The sequence below is a fragment of the Petaurus breviceps genome, unplaced genomic scaffold (genome assembly GCF_028583685.1).
Source record: "Petaurus breviceps papuanus isolate PSGF00001 unplaced genomic scaffold, PetGlider_PUasm1.0 80, whole genome shotgun sequence".
NCBI classification, from domain to species: Eukaryota; Metazoa; Chordata; class Mammalia; order Diprotodontia; family Petauridae; genus Petaurus; species Petaurus breviceps.
This window is the reverse complement of record NW_027186540.1, coordinates 20061909-20085105: the sequence shown is the minus strand read 5'-3', so window position 1 is coordinate 20085105 and position 23197 is coordinate 20061909. Positions and strand designations below refer to the sequence as shown.

At 33.0% G+C, this 23197-nt stretch overlaps 1 protein-coding gene across 4 annotated transcripts in view; it reads left to right on the top strand.

Annotated features, from left to right (window-relative positions):
- LOC138176034 (protein PHTF2) overlaps positions 1-23197 on the top strand; it is a 183952-nt gene that overhangs the window by 121266 nt on the left and 39489 nt on the right. For 3 of the 4 annotated variants that reach the window (XM_069106766.1, XM_069106770.1, XM_069106768.1), the window contains exons 6-9: positions 4355-4520; positions 5538-5702; positions 14466-14661; positions 15617-15772. In XM_069106766.1, coding sequence (XP_068962867.1) covers positions 4355-4520; positions 5538-5702; positions 14466-14661; positions 15617-15772 — 683 coding nt within the window. The remainder of the gene's footprint in view (positions 1-4354; positions 4521-5537; positions 5703-14465; positions 14662-15616; positions 15773-23197) is intronic. The other variant, XM_069106769.1, reaches the window with a different exon arrangement.

Genomic DNA, 23197 nt, shown 5'->3' with positions numbered 1-23197 from the left:
AGACTTAAGAGAAGTATAAAAAGGTAAACAGGAAAGGGAAATAATAAGGGACTTAATAAGTTTAAACTGTTTACATTCCTACATGGGAAGATGATACTGGGAACTCATAAGACTTTTCTCATTATTAGAGTAGTTAGAAGGAATATATATAGACAGAGTCACAGGTGTGAGTTGAATGTGAAGAGATGATATCTAAAAAGTAAAATTAAGGGGTAAGAAGAATGTACTGAGAGGAAGAAAGGGAGAAGTAGAATGGGGTAAATCATCTCACATAAAAGAGTCAAGAAAAAACTTTTATAGTGGAGAGAACGATGGGAGAAGTGAATTGGCTCAAAGAGGGAATAACATAGACACTCAGTTGGGTATAGAAATCTATCTCACCCTACAAGAAAGTAGGAGGGTGGGGTGATAGAAGGGATGGCAGACTGCGGTGGGGTTAATCAGAATCAAAACATTTTTGAAGAGGGACAGGGTGAAAGGAAAGAGAAGATTGAATAGATAGGGGGGCTTGGGGGGAATAGGGTAGAGAGAAATAGAGTTAGCAGTAGTAACTGTGAAAAAACATTTGAAGCAAGTTTCTCTGATAAAGGTCTCATTTCTCATACAGAGAACTGAGTCAAATTTATAAAAATAAAAGCTATTCCCCAATTAATAAATGATCAAAAGATATGAAACGTTTTCAAATAAAGTAATCAAAGCTATTTATAGCCATATGAAAAAATACTTTAACTCACTATTGATTGAAAAGATGCAAATTAAAACAATTTTGAGATGCTTCCTCATACCTGTTAGATTAGGACAGAACAGGTAAAATAAAAATGGGGAAAATGAGACTTTATTGCACTGTTAATGGACTCAGTCATTTCTGTAGACCAATTTGGAATTATACTCAGAGGGTTATAAAACCATGCATACCCTTTGGGCTAGCAATACCACTACTAGTTCTGTGTCCCAAAAGAAATTTTAAAAGGATAAGGACCTATATGTACAAAAATATTTATAGCAGCTCTTTTTGGGGGTAAAGAATTAGAAGTTGAGGGAATGCCCATCAATTGGGGAATGACTGAACAAGTTGTTATATGTGATTATAATGTAAAACTATTGTGCTTTAAGAAAGGCTGAGCAGGATGCTCTCAGAAAAACCTGAAAAGACTTGCATGGGCTGATGCAAAGTGAAATGTACTGTGTACAAAGTAACAGCAGTATTATAAGATGATCAAGTGTGAATGACTTAGCTATTCTCAGCAATACAGTGAACCAAGACAACTCTGAAGGACTTAAAATGAAAAATGCTATCCTTCCCCAGAGAAAAAACTGACGGTGTCTGAATACAGATTGATGTATACTTTTTCTGTTTTACTTTATTTTTCTTGAGTATTTTTTCTTGTCTATGTTTTCTTTTACAACATGTATTATGGGTATGTTTTGCAGGACTACATATGTGTAACCTATGTTGAATTGCTTTCCTTCTCAATGAGGGTGGGTGGGGAGGGAGGAAGAGAGAATTTGAAACTCAGTTTTAAAAATGAATGTTAACAGTTGTTTTTACTGTAGAAACAGTTGTTTTTACACATAAATGGGGGAAAATACTAAGTTAAAAAAACCCCAACTGTGAATACCTTTTTATCCAGTAATACCACTACTAGGTCTATATCCCAAAGAGATCATAAAAAGGGGAAAGGACCTATGTATGTGAAAATATTTATAGAAGCCCTTTTCGTGGTGACAAAATATTGGAAATTGACAGAATGCCAATCAATTTGGGTGGGGGAATGACTGAACAAGTTGTGGTATATGAATGTAATGGAATACTATTGTGCAATAAGAGATGATAAACAGGCAGATTTCAGAAAAACTTGGAATGCCTTGTACAGACTGATGCAAAATGAAATGAGCAGAACCAGGAAAACATTGTACACAGTATCAGCAACATTGTGTGATGACCAACTATGAATGACTGATCTTTTTAACAACACAATGATCCAAGACAAGTACAAAGGACTCTTGAAGGAAAATGCTGTCCACTTCCCCGATAAAGAATTGATGGACTCTGAATGCAGATTGAAGCATATTATTTTCATTTTCTTTTTTGTGTTTTTTTCTTTTGATCTATTTCTTCTTTCACTACTGTGACTAATATGCAAATATGTTTTACATGATAGCACATGTATAACCTATATAAAATTGCCTACCATTGTTGGAAGAAAGGAGGGGAGAGAGAAAAGGAAAAAATCTTGTAAAAATAAATGCTAACAATTGCTTGACGTGTAATTGGAAAATAAATTGTATTTAAATTTTTTTTTCACTTGGAAAAAAAAAGAATTTACAGCCTTTTATTTTAGCTAGTAGCTCATTACTATTGTTTGCCACAAGGAAATGTGATTGCAGATATGTAAGATATTAACAGTTTGAGGAACAACTAGTAAAACTTTCAGAACCTCTAAGGTTGATAGGAACCTCAGAGGAAGGGAGGGGTTTAGGTTTTTTTTTTTTTTTTGGAGACAGGAAGGCAGGGCAATTGGGGTTAAATGACTTGTCCAAGGTCACATGGCTAGTAAGTGTGTCAAGTGTCTGAGGACAGATTTGAACTCAGGTCCTTCTGACTCCAGGGCCAGTGCTCTATTCACTATGGCACCTAGCCACTCCCAAGGGATTTTTTTTTTTAAATTTATAAGACCAATTCAGTTTATACACATCAATACCTGTCTTAGCAAGAAAATTAAATATCTTAGGAAAGAAGCCCTTAAGGGTACCTTTCTGGGAAACTAACTTTATCTAGCATTTAGCAGATGTGTCTCCCCTCTGAAATAATTTTTGATGCGTCTTATTTTCATGTAAATAAACAACACAAAGTATTTGCAAGTTACAATTTAATTTGTATATAGAATGGTTGTACTGGAAAAAATCTAGCTAAAAAGGGCTTTTTTTATAGGCTTTATAAATTGTTTATTAAAATTAATTCTTCAGGCTTTCTGTGAAAAAGGCAACTTTAAAAAATACAAATGGCTTTTAAAAACAAGTTTTCCTGTAATAAGAAAATAATATTGTAATTATTTTGTGAGTATGATATAAGATATATTAATATTTCTCCCCATTGTTGTAACCATCCTATCTTATTGCTATATAAGATTTACCAAAAATGCTGGAGTTTTTGTAATTTAATTCCACAAACATTTATTAAATCCTTGTTATAGTGAGATGCACTGGTGATACAAAGACAAACAAAATAGTCCCTACCTTCAAATAGTTTTAATTCTGCTGGGGATAGGTACCTGCTTATAGCAAGCAGCTTTGTTTTATCCTCTATTCCTTACCACTTCTAGGTAAATTTCTAAGTATTTAGAACACTTAGTTTTTATGACATTAGGTTTTGCTGCTTCTTGTTATCTTACGGTTAATGAAAATAAAGTTGATCCTTAAAAATACTATGAAGTATGAGGGGAAAGTACCACTCTTAGAAGCATCATCATTACTTCACTGTTCAAACACAGTGTTTTAAATTTTGCAGAGTGCTTTACATGTTAGCTCAGAAAGGATATAGTAAGTAATAAATGGATTTTCTTGCATCAGTCCATTAATTCATTCATTCAACTGTCATTATTTGACTGGGTTGGTTTAAGAATAGTCTTTCCTAAAGAAAGGGAAATTAAGACTAAACAGTCACACAGTGATCTTCCAATGCTATCTTGTCATATTTTATATGTGAAAATTTATCTTAATTGGACATATCTGAAATACTTAAAGATGGAATAGATTTTTGGATTCTCTTCAATGACAATGGATAAATACGAGAAACCTGAAATTCCTAAGGAAAATAATATCTAACTTGAAGTGCTTTATGGTTTAGAAAATACTTTCACATATATTAATCATTGATAATTTCAAGCCTTGATGTATATGTAGTAGTTTTACTAGAAAAAATATGCTCAGGAAAGTTTTAATTAGTAATTTAATATGATGGAACCAAACAGATTTTTTTTTCTTTTTTAACATATGTATGACTTACAAAATCAGGCTATCACAGAGCATCTAGATTTGAAACACAAAGGGATAAATATATTTAATATTAGTCATATTCTTTTAATATTCTAGATCTAAGTACAATTTCTATGTACTTTTGAATTATTTACTTTTGTTATTAAGTTGAGTTATGGCATGGTTCTTTGAATATAGTAAGTTCAACCTGCTGCTAACAATAAAAATGTTTGACAGAACTTTGCTAAAGTAATGTTTTTAACTTATAATTCAAAGTCTAAAAATTAGCTGGCATCATGCAATATGAGTACTTTTCTAGAAAATAAAATTTTGGAAATAGCAATGGACATAATTAAACTTTTTCTTTCCTACTTTGCAGTTGCTGCAATAGTATTATTCTGTTCAGCTCCAGGCCCACATAGTATTCCTCTGACTGAAGTAATTGGGCCAGTATGGCTAATGCTGCTACTGGGAACTGTACATTGCCAGATTGTTTCAACCAGGACCCCTAAGCCTGCTCTTAGCAGTGGGGGCAAAAGAAGAAGGTAAGGTGTTCTAAAGTGACAAAGTTTTTCATTAAACAAGGATTTTGTGTGTGTAAAATGATTCAGGTTCTAGTTCTACAGATAACACACAAGGGAGGAACAGTGCAGTGTTTTATAGGTTTCTTGATTATTGTTTTTATCTACAAAAAAATAAAACGTGCTTTCTTGTTAAATTACTTTTTACATATGAGCCCTCATCTTGAAGATTGACCTCCAAAAATTATATTCCCTATTATCATGTCTTGTAATTTTTTTAAGTAGTTACACTTACTTTTTTCCCCAAGAGAATTTTTAGTTACTGACAGTGATTAGTCTTGTGGTATATTTTGTTGGATTTACCATTTAAGACCAATTTGGAGTTAAGATAACAAGATGTAGCATAAACATGTGTTAAATAAAATTCTTTTAAAATCCCATTTATTGAGTGCTAATGAAATTTTGAAGTAATTGAATATTTTCCTTTGCTTACATAAGCCAGTTATGTCTCATTGGTGAGTTAGTAACAGTGGATTCTGTTTTAAAGAACAATTAAAGTGATTCCTCTTTTGATCATTGTTGCTCAGTGATTGCTATTTTCATAAATTTCAAGTATTGTGGTTTTGAATTTGAAACCAATCCTTCATTTCCATTTTTAGGATAAAATGTATTCATAGTATTTTAATGACATTAGAAATTAGATTATAATTAGCTCTAATCATGGTTTTCTTCATCTGCAGGTAATTGGCACACAAAAAGGAAAGACATTCTTTTGTAAACATCTGTTCAGTGTGATCCTTATACCTGAATGTCCACTGATATGCCAGTATGAGCATGGAGCAAATATATTAGCACCAATAGAAATTGGTTTTTGAATGTACTTCATGCTGTTTTGATTAAACCTTAACCAGTAAATCTACATGTTACTATGTGTTAAAGTTCCTGTCTTTTATGTTTATATAAATTGCTGAACACACTCCAGAGCAGGTGGTTATTAACTCTTATCAAGCTGCCTTCCACTTTTAATCTCTTCTGATGAAGGAAATTAAGAAAAGCAGCACATTTGGAGGTACATAGGGAAGGAGATGGCTCTAGTACGACAGATAACACACAGGAAGGAACAGTTCAGAGCCGTGGCACCAGCACTTCGTACAGCATTGGCGCTGTCTTCAGAGAGCTCTGGCATGCTGCTTTCTTTTTATCAGGGTTTGTATTTGTGTAAGGCTGTGTTTCTCTTAGAGATGCATTATCCCTTTTCTGGAAATTTGTATGCATGGGTATAATCCACATGTGTATACAATACACACCTATGTACGAAATTCTTATATAGCAATGTGATCCTTGTTTTATAAGTTTTATTATATGCAGTGAAAAATGAAAATCACAGATTAATTTAGAGATATATAAGTATAGATATATTTCAGAAACAACATAAAAGGTGAATAACTTTTTTTAATAGGATTTTTTGTTAATTTCCTTAGCACTACTACTGTTATAATTCAAATAACTGGGGAAATTGCACTCTACTATAATTATGGATATTGATTCAGTTTTTTGGTATAGAATTGAATTGTATGAAAATTATCTCCCTCAAATCTTTGCTTTTAGGATTCTAACCCATTTTAATTAAAACAAATGGGTCTGTTGAAGTAAAAAAAATTTCATTTTAATTTATTATATGACATATTACTTTATAAAATTAATTTTTCTTTTTTAGCTTTCATTCTTAATGAATATGTTAGAATAGGGGAGAGTATAATTGCAGCAAAATTTAGGAATACATGTAACTAAGTCAGTCTGACCAACATAAAGTTATTCTTTTGAACTCTTAAACATTCCAATTCTGTTGAATGTACATGTGCAGTAGGTCTGAAAAATTAGAAACTTTGGTGAAAATATTGATTATAGCTGTAATTAAATTAACATAAATCAAGAAAAGGGATAATGTAAATGAATATATACTTTGTTCTCGTGTTAACTCCTATACTAACATTGCATTTTTCTAATTGTGCTCTTATGCTGATCAAGTTTATCCTGCATTATTAAATTGTGCATTGGACCAATCTTATTTGATCATAATTTTATTGATATTCTTTTAAAATATATTGCTGTATAAAAGTGTAATATGAATGGATTTTAAACTTTTTTTTTTAAAGCATTCCTTTGAAAGCTAAAGTATATTTTTCAAATAGGCCATTTTCTGGCAATGTTCACTCCTTACCTAATTATTTCCAATAAGCTAAAAGGAAACTTTGACTCTTTACTATATATTATCATGACATTGCATTTTCGTAATGTCTGATAAAATACTTATGTGTCCACTAAAGGGTTATAGCAGTAAAAAGATTGCTAAAAATTTTACTGCTAAAAATTTAGTCAACTTTGACAATATTCATGTTAAGCATGGGTGAGAATTATTTTTCCCTCTCAGTTCTAAGCAAAATAGAAATAGGTTGGTACAGTGGAAAGATCACCAGATTAGGAATCAGAAAACCTGGGTTCTGATCCCACCTCTGTCACCATAACCTCTACCATATAATTTACAGGTGAATCTCTTAATCTCACTGAGCTTCAGTTTCCTAATATGGAAAATTGGGAATATAATAGTAGTTTGAGGGTTTTTATAAAGATCAAAAGATATGACAAAAAACACTTCATAGCCCATGGACTGCTATATCAATATAAGCTATTCTCATTTACTTTTATTTGGTGAGGAAAAGGTTAGTGGCAGAGCCTATTATTAAAACTAGGTTTTATGTCATGCCACTTTATATCCTAGCCATTAGACTATTATGCTACATCTATAGGATATCTTACCCCTTTATCACTAGTCTGAAATATTTTTTATTCCTAAAGGTGTTCTGCTTTAGAAAGATATATGGAATTTGTTATTCTCTTTCATTGCATAGTACTATCAAGAATAAGTCGATTCAGTTTAATATACTATTTAAACTTATATATGAACCTTAGAATTTTTCTGTGTTAGAATTAGTATTTTGACATATTGACATATGCTTGATCCTCCCTTTCCTTTCCCATGGTTCTTAATTTAGCCCATTAACTGCTATTTAAATAGCAGACAGAAGAAAAATTTGTTTCTGGTTTGCTTATGATGTGATGGGAAGGCTCAACTACTGATGTTCTCAGTATGATAAATTAATATAAATTCACAGAATCTTCTTTAAGACTCAGTTTAACCATCTTGCCTCCAGGATGGAACTTCCAGGGCTACTCCTTAGTGCAGTACTACTGTTGGTTGTCATGGTAGCTTTGACCTATTACATTACCAGCCTGTCTGGTTTACCTCCACTCGGGCAGCCTGGTGGCTTCTTGCTCCTAGATACTCACCATATTTATGCCGAACTTACTGCAGACCAGTCCAGTCCAGTAAACATTTATTAAGTGCCTCCGGTGTGCCAGGCATTGTGCTTAGTACAATACATTTAATAAAATGTACATGTAATTAATAAATTTAATTAGATTTACAATGAATAAAGTTTACATTTTTAAATTTACAATAAAAAATACATTTACAGCTAATAAAAAGACAGTCCTTGTTCTCAAGGAGTTTATAATCTAGTGGATTAGACCTCAGACGGCACAGCCCACTGCAGCTCAGAACTCCTGACCTCAAGCGATCCTACAGCTTCAGGTTCCTCTGTATCTGGAATTACAGATTATGTGCCAGCACACCTGACCACATCACTTACTGTTTTGGTTTACCAGGCAAGATGATAAATTGGAGAGAAGTTGCCTGTGTGCACTGGTACAGGGGGTTCTTCATTAGGTGTGTCCTGTACTAGTAAAAACACAGGTCACTTAAGCAGTCAAACATTTAGTGTGCACCTACTATGTGCCCCATACTGTGCAGGATGCCAAGGTACAAACAAAAGTGAAAACAATCCCCACTCTTAAGGAGCTTACTGTCTAACTGGGGCTATGCATATACAAAATAGATAAAAGGTGATTTTATTGGGAAGGTGCTAGCAGTTGGAGGGCAGAGACAGTGAAGAGCTCTTGAAGGAAACTTGGGCTTTCAAGAGACAGAGGTAAGGTGGCATTGGGGAGAACCAGTGCAAAGGCATGGAACTGGGTTGCCATGTGTGAAATAGAGCAAGTCCAGTTGGGCTTTATTACAGTGTGCACAGAGGAGCGTGATGTGTAACAGAGCTGGAAAGTTCTCTTGGGACTCTTTTGTAAGGGTCCTTAAATACTAAAGAGACACAAATACACTATATATACACTTCATATTTGGCCCTGAAAGTAATAGGGAGTTAAAATAAGGTTGTGACACAGTCAGATTCATAATTAGGAAAAAGATATTTTGGAAGGAAAACTTTTTAGGAGGCATTTGCAAAAGTCCAGACAGTAGGTAATGAGGGTCCAAATTAGAGTGGTGGCAGCATGAGTGTAGAAAAGGGGGCATATGTGAGAGATGAAGAGGGAGAATTGACAAGAACTGAGTAGATTTGTGAAAGTGACAAAGGACTTTTCATGACCCCAAGGTTACTTGCCTGTGAGACTTTAAGGAGGGTGGGTGGTATGGTCAAGAGAAATTTTAAAAATGGGGTGGATTTAGGGAAAAGGATTCGTTTCAGATAATCTCTGTTTGAAATATCTAAAAGGAATTCAGTTTAAAATGTCCAGTAAACAGTTGGTAATTTGAAACTAGAACTCAGGAGAGAGTCTAGGGCTGGATATTTAGATTTGGGAGTCATCAGCATTGGTAGATAATTAAGTCCACGTGAGCTGATGAGATCACCAAGTTAGAGAAAAAGAGAAAGACGAGAAGAGGGTCTAGGATAGAGCCTTAGTGTAAATATTCACAGTGACTAGTTATATTGTAAATGACGATTCAGTAAAGAAGACTGATGAGAAATCAGACGTGTAAAAAGAGAACCAGGAGAGCACAATATCAGGAAAACCAAAGGAGCAGAGTAGGCACGAGACTGTGGAGGAGAGCGAGTAGTGTCCAGTGCAGCTAAGAGGCTGAGAAGGTGAGTCATTGGAAGGGGCGGCTAGGTGGTGCAGTGAGTAGAGTGCTGCCCTGGAGTCAGGAGAACCTGAGTTCGCATCCGGCCTCAGACACTTAACGCACACAAACAGAAAACCTAGCCGTGTGACCTTGGGCAAGTTACTTAAACCCAATTGCCCTCCAAAAAGCAAAAAAAAAAATCATTGGTGACTTTGGAAATGTCAGAATTTCAAGTGAGGGGTGAAGTCAGAATCAGACCATTGTGAGTTTAGAAATGAGTGAATGAGAGGAGACTGAGCAAAGGCAACAAACTTTTTTTTCAGGAATTCAGGAGAGGAGATAGATAAAGCACCATAGTTTTCCAGTCAAGAGAAAAAACCTCCAACTTTACAGAACTCTTTGGTTGAACTAACAGAATTTTAGAGCTAAGCAGGAGCTAAAAAAACTTATAGGTATATACAATATGTAAGTAGAAAGGGCCTGCATCACTTGGAGGAAACCACAAAAGATATCCAGGGAGTTCCAAGAGGAAACTCAGTCCATAAGGAAGGGGGTGTGGCAGCGTGTACCATACGAAGGGGCAGATACTGAAGTCTATGTTGGCATTTGTGGCCTTCTGTATCTTTTGTTTCATAGTTGTATATCATCACCTATTTAGTCTGCACTTACTCTTACCCATTTCCCTCCCTTCTTCTACAGTCTTAATTCCAAGTTTGTAGCAATGCTAGGGCCAGCAACTTGATGCTATAACCAGAAACAAGAGGTATAGGTAATAATCCCCTTAAAATTCCCTATTGTATCCTTTACTTTTGAGAGATTGGTCTTGCTGCTTTCTGTGCTCTTTATACTTCTATCATATTTACAATAAATGTATTTAGATTGTATTTTCTGCATGGCAGTATGAAGCATTACTTGACTTTTAAATTGGCTGACTTAATGTTTTATTGGTGGTGTTTATGTTATTTGTTTCATGCAGTAGTTTGGGGACTACATGAACCAGCATATCCTTTAGAAGTTGAAACTTTTTTCCTGACTGGGTTAAAACTTTGAACATGAAAAATAAGCACACTGTAATGATTTGTGCACATTAATTTATTTCTGGGGATAGGGTTGGGTGGAAAGACCAAAAACATCAATCAACGTTAGTGACCATTTCTACCTTTTTCTGAAGGTCATTTCTTCTCAAGAGTAGCTATGTGATATAAATGCTTCTCCCTGAATAGAGAATTCTGTATTTTCAGAATATTCCACTTTAAATGTGCCAGTTCATGTCAGTTTAAGACTTGATCATCATACTAGATAGGCCTGGGCTGTGACTGCACTTGTATTTTATTGCTTTGCAAATCCTATGATATATGAAAGGCAATGTAGGAAATACTGCTTCTGGCAAAGCTTTTGGTTGGAGCAAGTTGAATCAAACTCAATTTTTTATGTATTTCCTGTCCTAGAGGTATTTCTAACATCATTACTCAAGTAGTTGTGGCTCAGTATCTAAGTTGATCTGTTAGTACTGTTAACTCTGGTTTAAGCCTTTATCTTATGTGTTTGTGTTTAAGTATTAAAAGGGGACGATTTTGAAAAACTTTAAGTAGATGTTTTATGTGTGAATAAGAAACGTGAAATTGCTGCTTCTGAAATAGTTTTTATTTGTCTCTCAAAATGAGATTAATGTATATATTATTTTAAAGTTGAAATACTACTTAATAATTTAAAATTACTTTTCATTAATGTAGCAGCTCTTTCTTTTTAAAAAAGGTATGAAAGATAAAATTACCGTATTTATTTACATAATAATCTTCCTTCTATGAGCACTCTGATGCTTTAATTTTAAAGAGGGAGATGGGAGAGATTTAAATATCTAGGTTCTGGGTGTCTGTCTCTGTGTATGTGTTTGTATGCGTATAGCATGTGTGTATATATATGTATATATATGTACACTGGCATATGACAAAGGTAGCAGATATGTGCTTATATCACATATATGTGTGAATATACATAAAGACATATATAAGCATATATATTACTCTTAGCCAGATATAGTAATTTTTTTGTACTTCCATACTCATTTATTAAAGAAAAATGACATGCAAAGTTACATTGGAATCAGTGATAAAGCTAATTGAAACAATTTCCTAAATAATTTTCTTTAGAAATTCTTTACCTAAAATATAAGAGCACTTTAATTAGAACTACAGGTCTATTTATATTTGTGAGAAGGGTTAATTTCAGAGTGGTATTTCTTTCTCAAGTTACTTTAAATAAGAGAGTATACCAAATGCATAGGAAAAGAGCATAGACATTATTGGCAGTGAAGAAAATGTCAACAACTCTGAAATAAAAAAGAAAAACCTATATGATTGAACATCAGTTGTTTATGATTTAATCAAATAAGCATAGTAAAAATTATAACAATCCCATAATGAATTTACAGATTTAATGTAGTACTCATGAAAATGTCAGAGGTTTTTTTTACATAATTAAATTTATGAAAAAAAAACAGAGGTAAGACTATGAAGGGACATACAAAAAGAAAGCTGTTGAAGGTAGTGTTGTATCCTCAGTCTTTAAAACATATTACATAGCAATTATCATAGATATTATTTGGCTCTGGGACAAAAATAGAGAAATAGATCACTGGAATAGAATAAAGATATGAGAATCCAACTAAATATATGCAAAAGAATAATGTTTGAAAAACATGAAAACTTTTTAAAAAGACTGGAGATAGGATTCATTATTTAATAAACATACTTAAAGGATTTGGTGAACGATTTGTCAATAGATGTGGACTCTTATTTCACATTCTGTATCTGAATGAGTTTTGTCTAAAGGATAGACTTAAACATAAAAATTACTTTAAAATGGGAGAAAATTGAATAGTTTTGGATGAGTTTTTTTTTCTGTTAAATAAATAGAAGGATTTATTAGGCATAAGATAGTTGTATTTGATCTGTACCCAAATATAAACAAAAGAAAAATAATGTATTTGGAAACAATATTTGTGGTAAATATGATAGGAAGAAAGTTGAAATCCGAAATACATAAGGAGCTGTTAAAATTTCATAAATATACTCCCAGGCCACATATCAAATAATATGAGCAATTTTCAAAAGAGGAAATGGATTTTTTATAATTATTTTAAAATGCTCAACCTTATATAGCAAGATATTCATAGAAATACTTTTCGATAGCAAAAAAGTTGGGATGGCTGCTTATAAAATGGAGAATGGCCGAACAAATTTTGTTATGTAATCATAGTGGAATATTATTGTCTCTTAAAAAAATGAGAAATCTGAGAAACTTGGGAAGTCTATAAACTGAGAACAAAGAAAGCAGAACCATTCACAGTGACCATGATAAGGTAAAGGAAATCAACATTAAAATACATTCCCTTCCCCCTCTTAATTGCTTCTGCATATATTTGTCATACATGGTTGTTTTGCTTAAATTTCCCTTTGTTATGAGGAAGGCTCCTTTTGGAAAAAATGGGGTTAATTGGGAGTAACAGTGATATATAAGAACACAAAAAAGCTCATTAATCAAAGAAATGCACATTAAAACAACGTTTAGAGTATAACCTCAAATTCATTGAACTGGGAAACAATTTTAAAACAAATGAAATTCAATACCCATAAGTCATGATAAAACAGGTACACACCCATTTCTGATGGAATTGCAGACTTGTAAAATTTTTGGAGTGTGATCTGACAGAGCAGTAAAAGTTGCAAAAACAAACATTTCCTTTGATTCAATTATTTGGGGATAACCTGAAAGTGTAATAAAAGAAAAGAAAACAACACAAAAAGCTCTCTGCTCAAAGATTTTTGTAGCACCATTACATGTAATTGAAAAAAACTGAAGCAACCTGAATGTCTAGCCCTTAGGAAATGGTTTAATAAATATATTAATCTACTGGAATACTATAATGCAATTTATATCAACAAGTATAAGGAGTAGAAAGAAATGGAAAGACATTTATGAAGTTATAAAAAGGAAAAAACAACTAGAACAGTTTGAAGCAATTATAGATACATGAATAGAAAAGTACATGGGAACAAATAGACAAAGAATAACTAGATATTTGTTGTGATAGTTTATTGGTTGAACATCATTTGTTTAAACAAATAGTTGCAAAGTAAACTTAATGCAAAAACAGCTCACCATTTTTTGGAATTTTAGCAAGTGAGAGAATAAGCAGGATTAGATGAAAATCCTAAGGATCATGTTTCACTTTTTTTTAAACCCAAGTTCAATGAAATACATCTTTTACATGCTATTTTGTAAGACTTATTTCTTGAACTTCTTGAAAATACTTCATTTGTTTTGATTTTCTTTTCCTGTAAAACTGATACTTTGAGTAAAATTTGTTGGAATTTGTTGGATATTTTTATATCATAATTAATTGCATTTTGATGACATGCTTTTATCATTAACTTGATCAGAATTGAGCACATTTCATTTTGGTCTTGTGTTTACATTAAAAGTCCCACTAACTTATATTGGAGTCATTTTTTATCTTTCATCCACTGTAGTTCCTGAAGACAAAAGGATTTGAACTTCTGAAACACTGCCAGTTTATCTGTCAGTCTGTTGTATATACCAAATAATTTTCATATTCTAATGTTAGTTTTTTTCCTGTAAATTGGCTTCTTTTGGAAAATAACAAAGCCTGTTATGAGAAATATTCTCTCATAAAATAATTGATATTTTTAAAATTAGTGAGTGAAAGAGTAATATTCTTTTTTTCTTACAATTTTTCACATCAGTTGTTGCATTATTTAGGACTACAGTCTATGAAACTGTTATCTTTGACATTTAAACTGTCAATTCACAAATAAGGATAGCCATTAATATTCTTGGTGATAAATTATATATACATATATATTAATAGCTAAAAGTTAATTAGCTAGTAGATGTGATTGATGAAAAGTTATCAAAAAATAAAATGTAAAGGTTTTAAGACATGATGAATAATGCTTAATTTTCTGCTTTAGGTCAAAGAAAACAAAAAATTCAATCGATAAATCAACAGAAACAGATAATGGTTATGTATCCCTTGAAGGGAAAAAGACATTTAAAAGCAACGAGGATGGAATACAAAATCATGAACCTCCATGTGAAGTCATTAGGTCAGAAGAGACAGGCTGGAATACAGGAACAGTCAGGAATGCACCCAGTAGTCAGCACAGAGTAAGTATGATTTGCTCAGTCTTATTGAGAAATTTTATTTCAATTAATATACTGTGATTTAAGGCTACTAGGAGGACTGTGAACATAAGAGAGCCCCTTTTATTTACTCTGTAATCCTTCACAAACTACTTTTTTTTTAGGTTAAAATTGGAGAGCTCTGGCAAAGTAGGTTGATTATGGTTTATCTCCATTATAGAAATACCTCATTTTCATAGTGCCTTAAGCTTTAATAAGTCCTTTTCTCAGAACAACACTGATGTAGACAGCCAAAGTTATTCTCATTTCATAGATAAGGAAATAGGCTCAGAGAGATGAAATGACTGTTACAGAGTAAAGAGTATCCATGAGTAAAGAGTATCCATTGGGTGTGCATGCTCCCTCCCTGCCTCTCTCCCTCCCTCCCTCCCTCCCTTCCTCCCTCCCTTCCTTCCCTTCCTTCCTTCCTTCTTTCTTTCCTTCCTTCCTTCCTTCCTTCTTTCTTCCTTCCTTCCTTCCTTCCTTCTCTTACCTACTAGGAAATTCAGAGCAAGATTTGGTTCCCAATTTTAGTAATTAGCTTGGCTCAGGTGTCTGGTAACACCCACACTTTTACCCTTTTTATGGAGTTATATTTTTATTCTTAATTGTCTTATTTTTATATCTATTTCATAAGCAAACTTAAGTCCTTTTTGGAAGTAGGCAAGGTACAAATGCTAAATAGATAATTGCTTAATGCATATTTAGACAAAAGGCTTGTACTGCACTCAAGTACCTGAGAAAACATCTGTTATTATGTAATCTGATTTTTAAAGAACGTGCAAGGCAATTGCATATACATTAGTCAATAATTCTGGGGAGAAATATTCTGTAAAGTGTTTACATTATCTGTTCTCAAAAAATTATTCCCAACATCTAAAAAAAATTTAGTCAGGATCGCTATGTACTTTTAACAGTGCTTGTGTATTGGTCAACTTAGGACAACCAAAGGATAATCACTAATATCTCAGATGAAGTATCAAGTGAGGAAGGCCTGGAAACAGGATACCCATTGCGTCGCCATGTAGAAAGAGCCTCTGAAAACAGTCTTCGAAATAGGAAGTCACATCATTATAAGAAGCATTATTCTACAGAGGTATGTTTTGGCCTTTAAAAATTTTTTGTCTTTTTTTTTTTTTAAGTTTGCTTGCATAAAACAGCAAAAGAAATTACTCCATCTCAATGGGGGTTTTAAAAAATCATATATTGATCATTTTGGACCTGATTTCTTAATGACAATGATTGTCCATAATATTGTTACTAATTCAGAATAACAAATCTCTCCTTCCATTAGTATCATGAATATCATTTATCTATGTCAAATGCAAATATACCAACAGCAATCTCTTTGGATATTTGTGTTCGCTTTTCTTTTCTTTTTATTCTTCTTTTTTTCACATAATTAGTTTGATTTCCAGCTTTTCAGACTTTGTGTCATGGACTAAACACATGCAAATTACATCAGGATCTTGTCATTCCTACTGATTCTACATAGAACCTGTGTAGAATTCTCTAAAGGGCAGTCAGCGAAGCTGGCAACGTCCATGAGCTTTATAGGAAAAGGGTGAATTTTTTGCTCAGGTGCATTTGGTTGGTTACCCTTCTCTGATGTCATGGGCATAGAGACACTAAAGATTGGCCACCGAAGCTCTCATTTTCCAGAAGTTTCTAAGCTAATTAAGTTGTAGATATAGGAGATTTCAGATAAGGGTGGATAGACAAGTATAGAGGGTGGATAGACAAGTAAGCCTTATGGATTTCAGAGACCCTCCATAATAGGTGTTTTTTTTTTCCAAGTTACCCTAAGTTCTAAAGTGCAAATGTAGCATTTAAAATGCAATACATGATAAGTTATAGAAAAATGGATTATTGTATACATTATGTTAACTTCAAAAGAACAAAAATGGTATCTAAGAATTGGGGCTTATAGCAGATATTCAGTTACATATTTATTTAGTACTTTTTGTGTGGTAGGGATTGGAAATTCAAAAATGAAAATTGACAGTCATTTTTACAGTCTAGATGGTAAAATTTTAAGCAAAAATAACATGAGTAATAAATATTGGGCATATAAAAACAACATTAGTTTTTACTCAGTGACAGATGCAGAAAACCAAAATCATGTTTCTAAGGTGCTTTGCAAAACTTAAAGCATGTGAAATCTCAGGTTTTTTCCCCCCTCTTTTATTGTTAGCCTTTAAACTAAAGTCTCAAGTATGGGAAAAGAGTCCAGAGTTGTACTTTTTAACTAATTTGTGAGAATGACTTGATATGAAATTCATTCATTTGGTTATTCTCATTACATAATTTAATTAGGATTTATATAGGACAAGATGATTATTTAAAATAAGAAGCCTCTTAAGAATCAAAAGAAAAATACATCATTGGCAAGATGAATAGATATTGAAATTCAGGGACATCAAAGTATAATCTTTTATTTTTATTACTGCTGTGATTTTACATTTCATTCCAGTTGGGTTCCTTGAAGGACTTTGGGATTTATTCTGTACGATATTTTAATATGTATGTGTTCCCCTCTTACAGGATTTCTTTGATAGACATACCACAGAGCTAATTTTGTTTGATCTTATGATTATAAGGCATATATTAGGGAAACATACTTTCACAACAGTTGTTTGCCATTGTCATGAATGGTTTGCTTTTGTCATGGATGACACCAAGTGTTATCTAAATAGAAGGGATGCTTTAGTTTTCAGATGATGTTATGTTAATTTTTATCAAACTCCAGAACATTTCAGAGCCTTCCAAATGTTATTCACATCCACTCAAAAGTATTTTGCCTAATAATTAGCAGTAGGAAAAAATCAAGTTTATGAAGAATATCTTTTTTCATATTCATATGTAGTTGGATGAAAAGCCCATAAAGATTATCCATCAATAATATATCTTGGAAAGATATGCAGATGAACAGTGATCTAGACCAGGAATCAAATAGGACAAAAACATTAAGCATTTAGGAAACTGTTTAACATTTGCAAAGACCCTACATTTCTCTTTGAAGTAGAAACCCATCTTTTTCACACTAGTATATTTTTCTGTGATGCCATATGGTTGCAAATCATAGAACAGCATAATTTTTAGAGTATCACATTTCCACAAAAAGTGTCATCAAGGAGATTATGACTAGAAAATGAAGTGTACTCACCAACTGACATGAGTTAGGGGCATTGCCCATGTTATTTGGTACTTGAATCACATTAAGAGTCCTAGATGAAGACTTCCAGCAAATTGAGTAGACCTACTGTGGAATATTTATGGGGCAACATTAACAAGAGTTGCATAGAATGATGTGGTGTGGATATTCTATTTTCTGCATTATTATACCCAGTGTCCTCAATAAGATCACATCCATTGATGTATTTAAAGTATTACATCATTTGATAGTTGGTGTTTCTAGATAAATTCAATTTAACCAGAAGATTTCTCTGCAACAGTGTATCTGGTGGATAATGCTTATATTGTTAAAATGTGTTAAGGTCACAAAGATCTGGATTTTTATAGTAGTGCCAGTCCTGGCTTATATAATGATTAGGTATTAATGAAATAGCAGCATATTTTGAACTATATATGAGAAAATGTGGAATTCCTGGAATAGTATATGAATATTCTAGTTTTTAAATATCTTTATGTGGAAAGAGTTAAATAGAGGTACTCTTGTTAGCTTTTTTTCAGCACTTAATATTTATCATTGAAAAGTTTATTTTATCAAACTCACTCGCATTTTGAAATTTGCCTTACTTTACAATTTACCATTACTTCACATTTTCTCTCTAGTAATTGCAGTTTTATTATTAGTCAGCTAATCATTTTCTCTTTTAGTTTTCTCCAGTTTTTACATATCAGATTCAGAAACTCAAACTTGAAACTTACCTTACAGAAGCTAGTTAGAATCTTGTTCAATTTTATATTCTGTTTCCATTCTTTTCTAAGTGTAGTAACACTTGAAATTATCTAGGATTGTGGAGAATAAGATAATCCATATGAGTGAATTTTCTAGATATCTGGACCTTCTCTTCAGTACAAAATATGCATCAAGAATCCATCATTTCATTGGCTGTGGCTACTTTCTCTGCTGATATGGATTATAACCCTTTTACATGTCATAGAGTAGACTAGCCTATCTTTATGAGTTGAATGGCCAAAAGAAATTTGTCACTGTGCACAAACCCTAATAAATATTTCTGAATTTGATGGTTATCAGTAACAACAGACGTACAGTTTTTTATGGGTCATACTCAAAACGCCTCCCTCATTTTGGATGTTCCAGAACTTGCTGCTAATTGTAGTCTTTGGGAATTCTCAACTCCACATAATGAAGACAATAACAGTACACAAACTTTTAAAATATTGGAATCCTTTTAATGGAAATAAATTCCTTGCCATATAGGAAACATACTATACTGAAAAAATATCACCTTTTCTTGATGGTTCTTTCATCTTTGTGATTATCACTTATCATTTAACAGTATAACACAATAGTAATTTTCTCCAGTGTTCTTAAGGTCAATAGGACTGTTTTCCTCTACATTAAATTGACCTAGATAGCTGTATTTTTATACTTTTCCCTTCTTGTCTACTCTCAGACTTACTGTTATCAATATGTCTGCCTCTAGGAACCTTTCTCCTCACCATATCTAATATATTATCTTCTATAACCCAATGTTATAGGGCCCTTAGCATTATTCCATGCCCCCATTAAGGAAAAGTATAGTGTTTAGATTTTGCTGCAGCTATTTTTTATATATTTGATGCTTTTTAAAATTTTCCAGTGCTTCTAGAATGTGATCACTAAATAAATGGGAAATTACTATGTTAATTTTGTCTCCATAAAAATTTTAAGCTTGCAACCTAAGTCTTTTCTGCAACTAAGTAGGGCTGGTAATTAAGCAACAGGTATTGGTATTGTACAAGATAAACCTCCCTGGCCCTCATTTTCTCAACTATAAAGTAAGAAACTTATCTTGGCTAATTTCCAGGGTCCCTTCTGGCTCTCTGCTATCTTCTAATTCTAATAAAATAAAACATCGGGTAGGATGGATTATCTGCTCAGAGGGAAGAAAAGAGTGGTAATGTAAGAAAAACCTCCTGCGGTTGGGGAGGATTGAAACCTAAGGTTTTGATATTCTCAGAAGTTGCTTCAGATGGCATGTATCTTACTTTATTTGAGGAGCCTTTATAGCCATAGGAACCAGAAAGTTAACAAAATTCTAGAGAACATATTTGAGAGAACAGTGGTAGGGAAATGCAGAACTGACCTGGAAACTACTACCAAAAAAGAAGCCTCTCCTAAACTAAGCTCAGCATGCATCCAAGAAAATTGTACACTAGAACAAGCATTCTTAACTTTTTTTGCATTGTTGAGCCCTTTGGCAGTATAATGTAACCTCTAGTCTCCTCAAAAAATAAAAAAGGGTTACAAAGGACACCAATTATACTGAAACACAATTGTCAAAATATCAAAGGAACACAAATTCTTTTATGTCCGGTATCTGGGGTTGGAAGGAGAGAGAAGCAGCCTAAGCTGTTGCCTCTTTGTCTTCCCCTTTTCCCCACTAGGTCCAGTCATCAAGCCTCTGCTCTTAACCAGCCTACCTTGAAATGTAGCCTGAGGCAATAAGTGGCAATGGAGGTTAACCAATAGAGGGGGTGGGAGAGAGTTGCTAGGAAAGGAATTAAGACTCAAGGAATAGTGGAAAGAGAAGGGAGAACTAGAGGCAAAAGGAATTCATGTAGGCACTTCATTATATAAAGAACATTGGAATATGCAGTTGGATTTGTTTTTAAAAGTTATCTTAAATAACTTTTTTCATTCAGAATAATCATATGAAATACTTACTAAAATTTTTACTTTTTCCTTTTTTAACCAGGAATATATGTTTATATAGAAAAAATTTTTAATTTAAATAAGCTTGAGTCAGGGAATCTCATGGAAAACACTTGCATTGTGGATCAGGCCTTGCTGTGGTTTTCTACCATCACCTGGTGGCAGCATAACTAAACTTCAAGGAAAATCTCTAAAAAGGACTTGAAGAAACTCAGAAGGGCTGAAATAGTAAAACATCATGAATTAAGGGACACACCACCTATTGCTGATTATAGAGAAAAGATTAAGTTTCAGTACGATCATTTTAGTAATACCATTTATCTCACAGTCATCTGATTTGTATTAGTGCCTCTGGTTTACTGATTCGTCTTGTTGTCTATTACAATTCGTGATTCTTTGTTTTTTTGTTTTGTTTTACTCTGCAATTTCCTTAATCAGTCTTTTATCACTTCCTTTTTAGTCAGGTGATTTTGGTTCTTTGCTGTTATTCATTTTAATATTTTGCTGAACTTATATTATCCAGGTTATTTTGAATTTTATTTTTTTCTCAGTATAAACAAATCCAGCTAATTTGGTATTATCTATAAATTGCATTGGCAATCATCTCCATCATCAATGAAACTATTAAATAATCTTGTTACTAGGTTTGTCTTCTGTGGGATGCCCTTTAGTAATTCACACCAGCTTGTTGTTGAGCTACACCACCATCAGCTTTGGATACAATATTCCAGTCAGTTATATCCCAATGTTATATACTATAACATTGAGTATGTATGTGCATATATTTACTATATATATACTCTTTCCCATGAATGGCCAATTTTTCTGTTATTTTTAAAACTGGTCTGCCCTGATTTCCTTTTTTTTTATAAGAGGTATATTGGTTCTTACTTAATACCTTTAGGTTCTTCTAGCTAATTTTAGGTTTATTTTTGAATGATTTGTCCAGTATCTACATCTTTTGTCGGAATTAAGCCAATAATCTTTGTTCTCTTTTAATTCAGAATTTTCCAGTTTAGTTTCATTTGGGTTTTAACAGCCAAGCCTACACAAGGATCTGGATTTGAATTTCAATATTTCTGCCATGTATGAGTTAAAGATTGTATAGGTGGAATTGTTTTTTTTTCCACTTCAGGGAACCATTGTTAGGCATCATGTTTGTACAAAAGCACATTCATTAATTCCATTTGTAAGATGTTTCATAGTGTAATAGAAAGAGCCTTGGGCTTGGAATCAAATCATTGTGGTTTAAGTCTTGCTTCTGTCATTTACATAATTTAGCACTGTGCTTGGAACATAGTAGATGCTTAATAAATGTTTATTGGCTGACATAGCTTTGTGAAGGATCAAATGAGATAATATACATTATGATACATTAATAACATAAAAGCACTATATAAATGTAAGCTATTATTATTGTGCTTTGGTGAAAGTATCTTTATAGTCCTTTAAAGGGATTCTTTTATGTTCAAAAGGTAACATGGTATTGTAGAAAGACGTGCAGGATTAAAATCTGAGTTAGGTCCATCCTAAAGTTTATAGTTTACTAGCTGTATGACCTCGGGCAATTCACTTAATCCTTTTCACTTTCCTGTTTCCTTTTCTGTATAATGGGCTTAATATCTGCTCTGCCTACTTCATAAGATTATTATAAGTATCAATTTATGTGAAAGCATTTTCTGAAATTGTCAAGTTTTCTTTAATTTTTTTTAGTCTATGTGCACCATTAATTTTAGGTAAATTTATGTATTTGACCATGTTATGAAAAGGAGAAGCAGCATAAAAATAGGGACAGGCTTTAGAAAAAACTTACTTGTTTCAAGTCTTGTCTCTGACAAACCAGTTGTGTGAGCGTGAGCAAGTCAGTTGTCTGTTCCTGGCAACTTTTTAAGACTTCAGGTTGCACTTGAATGATCTATATTGGTGGAAGGTTCTCGCAGGTCTGGAACAAAAAAGCCAGAAGCAACAATAACAACATGTTTGATACTTCTAGAGTTGTTAAATCTATTTGCTTGGTTCTTTTTCTAAAATGATAAAACTTTGAAGTTTGTAGAAGTGAAAATTCTCAAGCATGTGAAATTCCAGACCACAAAATAACTAAGGCATTTGCCTTGCTACCCAATAGAGGTTGTTATAAAATCCAAGCTACTTAAAATGTTTTAAATTTTAAGTGAATATGCTGCTTTTTGTCTTTTATAATATTACCTATTTCAGAAATTTTGAGTCTGAAATATTAACACAGGGTGCCCCAAAAGTCTTAGTGCAAATCTAAATTGTAAGTTGCACTAAGACTTTTGAGACACACTGTATAACATTACTTTTTAAAGCACAAAACAGCTTAGTCTCTAGAGTTTCTGACTTTCAGTCTCTTTCTGTAAAAAAAAAAATAAATTGACTAGTGATTCTTTCCCCACACTCCACCTTCCTCCTTACTGCAGGATAGTGAGGGAGTGTTATAACCAATATTCATAGTCAAAACAAATCCCTACTTTGGCTGTGTCCAAAATGTATCTTATTTTGTATATTTAGTTCATCACCCTTATGTCAGGAGAATGAGAAGCATTCTTTATCATTCAGTCCTATGGAATCATAGTCATTGCCTTGAACAGAGTTCTCAAGTCTTCCAAAGTTGTCCATTTTTTAGTGTGTTACACTATAAATTGTTTTCCTGGTAGT